The following is a 7,760-nucleotide window of genomic DNA, read 5'->3' as shown; positions in this document are numbered from 1 at the left end:
CTGACTTAAGGGACAGGACAATAAAGGTGGGACTAAAACATAATCTATTAGGGTTTTAGTTAACAGATTAAATAGAACGTTTGAATGAAACTCGATATTACCAATGGATTTACTTCACATGTATCCAGGGTCAGTTGGAAAATAATTGTCTTGTGCTCCCTCTTGTGGACGCATGACACATTCATTTCAGTACCTGAGTACTTGATATTTATTTGTATTTTATGTGTATGTCCTTAAGAAATATTCCCTATGAAGCAATGCAAGCTTTATCCGGGCTTTAGGGCAGCAGAGTGACTATAAATTGTAAAAAGATAACATGATTTCATGATTGTTTTAGTTTACTTAATGTGTAGCTGAAATGTTTGGGATGCAAAATAGTAATATAAAACATTTGGTGTCCCTTTGGGGCTGTCGTTAATTTCCTACTCATCATAAACATAGAAATGATATTTTTCACCACAAAACAGATTCGTCTGACACTTAAAGGCGTAATATCATCGTCGATAACTGCCCCATTGTAGATGTCTTTACTCAGCATTTATGACAGTGCATAAAGAAAGAAAGAAAGAAAGAAAGAAAGAAAGAAAGAAAGAAAGAAAGAAAGAAAGAAAGAAAGAAAGAAAGAAAGAAAGAAAGAAATAAAGAAAGAAAGAAAGAAAGAAAGAAAGAAAGAGTGGTTTATTATATGAAATCAGTTGTATTTAGAAAGAAGGGAAAACTGAATTTAGAAAGTTGCACAACATTCTACTCTTATTTACTTGCTTTGTTTGCTCCCCATCTATTTCGGTTTAAACTCTTCCCATTCCCTTCATCTCTGGGGCTTTGCTTGAGTACAAACCCCTGACACAGTTCAACCTATAAAAAAGTCAAACGCTGCTCCTTCTTGGAGCGTCAGAATGCTCCTCAATACCACCGTCTGTTTGTCGGTGGATTTCGACCGCACAGAAGATTTCCTCGTGTTCATCTTCCACATCTTGTTCGCCACCAGTGCTGTGCTGGTGGCCGGCTCGGTAGTCGTCGGGATCTCAACCAGCCGATCCTTGCGAGGCCAGAACCGGTTCATCTTCATGCTGAACACCAGCATCAGTGACACCCTGACCGGCTTCTCGGTCTACTACCTCGGCCTCTTCGACGTGAAAGAGGGATACCCCTCCAGGAACGGGACCTTCTACATTTTACCATCATTCCTCGGTGTAAATGTCCTTACCTTCCTTTTCGCCCAGTTTGACCGCTACCTTGCAGTGTGTCACCCCTTCTTCTATAACCGCTACATAACAAGGCCTGCTGTCATTTCTATGTGTAGCTTCTGCTGGATTTATACTTATCTGATTCTGACTGTGCAGAACTTAGTGCCCATCTCTAGGGCGGCTCAGATACACGCGTTCGGTGTGATGACCCTGCAGGTCATAGTTCTCATTAAGGTGGTCATGACGTTTAAATTATATATCATAGCCAGGGGCCAACTGGTGAGAGAGGCACCCAGCGCAGACAGGGATAGCAAGAAGGAGTCTCTGCGCATCATTGTGTTTGTGGTCATATGCTTCCTGGCTCTTTGGGGTCCTTCTTTTGTGAACATTATTGTCAGGCAGCTGACTGGAAAAGGGCTCAGTTTCAGAAATGAAGCCACTAATCTTTTTGCCACCATGGCCCGGATGAATGCGCTGGTCACTCCAGCTGTGTACATCTGGGGTAGCCCTGCGCTACGGGCGGCCGTGTGGAGAACAGTGTGGCGGAGGGTATGCCCCAGGAGAAGGGGGAGGTATAGAGTTTTAAAAAAAATTCTTTTTATTTAACATTTTGTTTTATTCTTGCATGTATCAAAAATACACATTTAACACGGTGTTATCATGCTGTTTTACAGAGTGGCCTTTAATGTGACTGGAGTGACCTTTAAGGAGACACCTTCACCATCAAAGCTACCATAAAGAAGATAGACGTGGTATAAAGCCAGGTTTCACAAGGAAAAGGCTCAATATCTCGTTTATTTACTGTATTTGAAGAACTGTGGAATTGTAATACCATGTACGAAAATGAAACAATAGATGTGGCAAACGATTGATCTCTCTTTTTTTTTCTAATTTCTTTTTTTGTGTGAGGATAATTGCATAACAGGGATGCTGGTTGATCATGTTAAAAGTCGGGAATTGAACCCAGAACCTTATAAAAAAAACTATGCGTAATGACAGTCATGTGACCAGCTCTGAAATGACGGGAAATTTCAAGCAACGTCTTTGTGAATTTAAAAATCCCAGCAATGAAGAACGTTTGCACCAATATATTATAAGCGGATCCTGCGTATTTTAAAGTAAATCATGATACTATTTAAACTTAGTTGGAGAGATTACAATCTGCCATAACCTCGTGTTCATAGCTCCCATTAAAAGTAACTTATTTTTAATTTAACCTACATATGTTTCTATAGCTCTGAATAGATTGGATTGTATTCATATTTAATCATTTATTTAAATTTGAACGAAATGACCAAAACCTTAAAAACTAGTTTTGCTTTGCAAACAACTGCTCTGCATGTCGAGAACTGCCCAAATTAGATTTATCGCTCAATCACATAAAAGTAATAGATAGATAGCGACTCGTTTGTTCAGACACAGGCCGCATTTGAACAGATTGAGATGTGTTTTGGATTTAGGATCACATTGCCTTTAAAAAAAAAATCTGGTCTGTTTAGACTATAGATCAGATTCAGGTCACATGGCAACACATCTTATTTGGGTCACTTCAGGCTGCAGCATGAACGTACTAGAAATGTTAAGGTTCAGTACCACGGAGAGCTCCTCTGTGTCGCGGACACACTTCAAATCTACTAAAAAATAATAATAATTGGGACACAGATAAGCGTGGCGTCCAATAATATTTGATAACACAAACGGAAAACATAGGTCGATATGTAACATTACCTTTTAGCCACATAATGTTTTTCATGTTGACAAAAATGGTCCTAGGTCCAGCCTGTTTGTTATATTCCAGATAGGACCTAATGCTACTTGACTTTGGTAATTAATGTATTTTCCCACAAGGGCAGGATATTTTAGAGTTCATTAACTCTCATATTAACGTGTTATGTTACCGTACCTATATCTCACTGAAACTGCTCTTATAAACTTCATTCTCTTAGATGATTTTCTGATTAAAGCACTCCTTTTCTGCTGTTGTCCTGCTGCATTTAGGCATTTCTTGGTAAGTTTGCAGTTTTATTGTGTCAGATAAAAACAGTAATAACAGTGGACTACCCCACAAATGTATCTAAATGTGATCTCTTCCTGATGCTCTTTGGTCACTAATGTTTAATAGAAAATAGTGTTGAGTTACTCATGAATGATTCTTTCAAAAAACTTTCCAGTGATCAAACTAAAATTGAATCACTTTCATCAACCGATTCATCACCTCCTCATTTCAGTTTTAGTCAGGGTGAGCTCCATGAAACTCAAATAGGCTAATGCATGTGTTACTCGAGATTTGTCAAGCCAACCTAAACACAGAGAATTGCTTCTGAGGATTGAATCACTAAGTAGTTACCGGAACTAGTGCGGGTTGAATCAATCTTGCTCGGGGTTGTGACCGTAATGATTCACTACCTTGGCTGCACAGATCAGATCATGATTCGAGATCCCACAACACCGAGGAGGAGATATTTGCAGAGCTGATTCACCCTCCTCCTAAGTGTACAAATCAGGCCACTTTTTCACGCCAAGATTGATAAGCCTGTGTTGCGGTTCGGAGAAATCTCAATGTGAATGAATCACACCTGAGAGGGGTACTGTGTCACTCACTTATATATTGCAGCAATGAATTTAGATAGGATGGATATAAGAATACAATAGATAGTACACTGATTTATGTTATGAATAATTTATCAACACGACCCGGAAAGTGTTTATTTCCGTTATTTTTTATGAAAATTCATATAGAGAAGTAGACCTATAGGCCTACTTGTAGCATTTTTTTTTATTTTATTTTTTGTCACCTGAGCCAAATAAATCCAGTGAGAGTGCGGCCTAGTGGTTAGGGCACAGATCTTGGAATCCTGAGGTTCTGAGTTCGAGCTCCACTACCCCAGAATGCTACTCTGGGTCTCTGAGCAAGGCCCTTTGCTCCCGGGCGCCCCACGAACCCAACCCACTGCTCCCCAAGGGGATGGTTTAAATGAAGAGATACATTTCTCCGATATAAGTTCAATTATTCTTTTTGTATTATTATGTTACAATAACTTTTAGAAGGTAAGGTTATACCCTGAAAAGTCCGTCTGATCCTATTTTAACTTTACTGAACACAATAAAATCATTAAAGCCATATTCTAAATGGAAAGGGACACAAAATGCATTTGAAGCTCTATCAAAATGACATTAATGGTGAACAAGTCCATGCTTATTCCTTATTTTTAAAGGAAAGGAAAATGCACATACTTGAAACTAAACATTTAGCGAATGAATCATTTGAGTGAATCATTTGAATTAACCAATTCTAGTGATTCTCTGAAGAACCAGGCTGAATCACCACTGAGGCTTTAACATAGCATTTGAATTGATTCAGCGCTTAAATGGGTGGACTCGGTTAAAAATAGGAATATGACACTTCTGTGGGCTTTCTCTGCGTACACTTCTCTTTACTTCTAAAGAGAAATGTACAGTGCAAAACAATCTAGAAATAAGTAAAAATTTCTTAATTAAGTGTATTTAACCTTAATTTGAGTAGTTAAATGACATAGTTTGCCAATGGAATGAGTATTTGTACTCCTAAAATAAGATCATAAGATAATATAAACTTGAAATAAGACAATGCAAATGCGTTTTCTTATTTTAAGTGTAAATTGTCTTGTTCCTTTAGGAAAATTTTTCTTTTACCTCCTCAATCCAAGAACAAATGCACTTATTTTAAGAAAAAATGACTTATCTAGATTTCGGTTTTTTTCCCAGTGTACTACAACTATTTTCTTTCCTGATGACGCCCTTATTTGGAACCGTTTTATTATCTTGTGTTATTGTCACGTCATCCATTAGAACTTGCTGCATAATTTAAAACATGAACCCACTCTTTTCAAAAAAATCAAAAGCACAGCATCACTTCTTTTACGTTCAAAATGGGCTATGTTGTTTACAAGCCTTACGTGCATTTTACCACGACTGCACGCTTTTTAGTCTCCTCCCCATGCGGTGTCGGCACCCCATACCCTCCTACATAATAAACACTTTATTACCCCTCAGTCGACCAAAAGCAATTGGATTTTAAACAGCTTATGCAGTGATCTCCAGTTTGATAGGCCTTAATCTGCTCTCACAATGATCGGAACGAACAGCAGCTTTCTTTCCCTGTCTGTTGACTTCAACTCCCCAGGAGACTATTTCCTCTTCATCTTTCATGTCACTGCTGGGATCAGCACCGTCCTGGTAGCAGGTTCTGTGGTCTGCGGTATCATTGCCAATCGGACACTTTTTACCCAACACCGTTTTATATTTATGTTGAACACCAGCATCTCTGACACTCTGACCGGTTGTGGCATTTTCTATCAGTTTCTGTTTGATGTAAAGGTGGGGTTTAACACTCTGAGCTGGGCTTTTTACATCATCCCCACTCTGCTTGGGGTTAATATCCTGACCTTTCTATTCGCGCAGTTTGACCGATATTTTGCTGTGTGCCATCCCTACATGTACGGTCGCTTCATCACCACAAAGGTTGTCATCTGTGTGAACGCCTACAGCTGGGTTCACATGTATGGTCAGGGGCTTCTCCAACACCTGTTGCCTAGATCTAAACTCTCACATATGGTCATTTATATCAGAATGAGTATATTTGTCATAATCTTTATCAAAGTATCTATGACTGTCAAACTGTTCTTCGTGGCCAGATACCAGCTGCTCCGTGAGCCTCCAGGCCCGGAGAGAGACAGTAAGAAAGAGTCTTTGCTGGTCATAATAGCGGTAGTTTTGTTTTTCCTGCTCTTCTGGTGTCCAAGCATGCTCTACACGGTTGTTGTCACACTGATAAGAAAACACGTCTTCTTCAGAAACGATGCATATAACCCTCTGAAAATCCTATCCAGGACCAACGCTCTGTGCACTCCTTCTCTGTACCTGTGGGCGAGCCCCTCACTCAGAGCGGCTGTGTGGAAAACTGTGTGGAGTAAAATCTGCTGCTGCAAAACAAACACACGGTTGGTAACACTTTTGTAAAGACACAAACCTTTAGATAATTACGTTTAATTGCTTAGAAGATAAAGAGATGTTTTTTGCTCCACATACATGGCATGATGGGAACATATTTGTGATAATTTGGATCTGTTGGTTCTGATAAATCTCACGCATTACTCAATGGGGGGATTTGTTTTTTTTGCATGCAAAATAACAAATAATCTATTGCTCCAGCAATAGATTATTTAGTGTTATTAAACACTAAAGTGGTATTTTTTTTTTTTTTGTCAGGTCTAGAAAAGTCGCCAAAATTTCAAGAAGGATCTCGCCATGAGGTGTGTGAAATTATTTTTTTAAGTGTTCAGTTTTTCTGTTAATTAGCAGAATCATTTAAATTATTTGTATTAACTTTTTTGTGTAATTTGGAGTGATTCTAGAAGAATTTTTTCTGTTTAATTGGTATTTAAGAAAATGAAAATAGCAAGCAATTGTGTTTCTTTTAGCCTGATGTTTGTTTTGGTTGCTTTTTGTCTTGCAGGATGTGATTTATGATTTATGGATGGAATATTTATAATGAAACACAATCTCCACCACTGAGACATCGCAAAGACTCCAAAATAAACAATATAAAATTACAGGATCTCCTTTTTAATAGCTGGATGCGGAGGCATTTCCCTCCGTCATATGTTAATGTATGCTGTTCTTTAATAACGCATGTTGGTGATTTTTTTTTTCTGGAGCTAGTCAGAAGATCAGCATTTGTTTTTTTCTAATGTCCTATTTATTGTCACTTTTATTTTGACTGAGAACGGTTCTCGATGCTTTGCAGACCCTGCAACCTCCCCCCGACCCCTCGGTTTGAAGTTGGCGGAAACTTTCAAATCTGACTAAAAACTATTATTTTAACTGCTGCTTTTAATTAACCAGTTCGGTGTATCGATGTGGAATCTTTCAGTTAGTTTCTGTGGCACTTCGTAATCTGCATCATGAACGGTGCTCTAAAAGAAAAAACAAAAACAAAAAAACATTTACTTTATTATTATTATTATTATTATTATTATTATTTTTTTTTTTTTATTATTTTTTTTATTATTTTTTTTTTACGAGCAATAATGTAGTGAGCTACCTGTATAATTATGGCTGATCAATAATTTTGGTCCAGAGATGACAAACGTTTCTCTTGTATATTCGAAATATTTAGTTAGTTAAAGCACACCATAGGAGATCAGAATCACTCCTGGCCTCAATTGCTTTTTGAAATAATAGGTTTTGCTTTTTAAGACGTAAGACTGAACGTAGACTGAAATGTGTGTAACGAAATGTTAAAGAACAAAAGCGAAAAATAAATGGGCATGTCTTCACTCCTCTATTTCATAAAACTGAAATGAAACTACGAGGGAATTGTTGAGACGCTTAAGATGAGAAAGGCCTATTCAGATGGTATTGGCATCAAAACCCACAGGTCTTTGCTATAGTTAGGGCTGGCTTGCTTTAACATAAATATGAAATAGGAAATATAACTTTAGAGTGGAAAATTTGCACGTGACAGTGCACAGATGAAACATAAAGAAACACATGACAGCGAGGGGAAAAATGGCAGTAGGCCTACTTAAGACC

At 38.1% G+C, this 7,760-nt stretch overlaps 2 protein-coding genes across 2 annotated transcripts; both read left to right on the top strand.

Moving 5' to 3' along the window:
- The first annotated feature begins 896 nt into the window (after nt 1-896).
- Nucleotides 897-2,369, top strand: LOC107089659 (12-(S)-hydroxy-5,8,10,14-eicosatetraenoic acid receptor-like). Its single transcript, XM_015382564.1, has 2 exons — nt 897-1,759; nt 1,862-2,369. Exons 1-2 carry the CDS (start codon nt 897-899, stop codon nt 1,923-1,925), a joined length of 927 nt encoding a protein of 308 aa, XP_015238050.1. The 3' UTR covers nt 1,926-2,369.
- Nucleotides 2,370-5,294: 2,925 nt separating this feature from the next.
- On the top strand, nt 5,295-6,926 carry LOC107089671 (mu-type opioid receptor-like). The gene is made up of 3 exons (XM_015382577.1): nt 5,295-6,166; nt 6,435-6,478; nt 6,682-6,926. Exons 1-2 carry the CDS (start codon nt 5,295-5,297, stop codon nt 6,475-6,477), a joined length of 915 nt encoding a protein of 304 aa, XP_015238063.1. The 3' UTR covers nt 6,478; nt 6,682-6,926.
- The last annotated feature ends 834 nt before the right edge of the window (nt 6,927-7,760 follow it).

The sequence above is a fragment of the Cyprinodon variegatus genome, unplaced genomic scaffold (assembly GCF_000732505.1).
Source record: "Cyprinodon variegatus isolate N-32 unplaced genomic scaffold, C_variegatus-1.0 Scaffold260, whole genome shotgun sequence".
Lineage (NCBI taxonomy): Eukaryota > Metazoa > Chordata > Actinopteri > Cyprinodontiformes > Cyprinodontidae > Cyprinodon > Cyprinodon variegatus.
The sequence above is the reverse complement of the archived record's forward strand: the minus strand, read 5'-3'. Positions and strand labels throughout refer to the sequence as shown.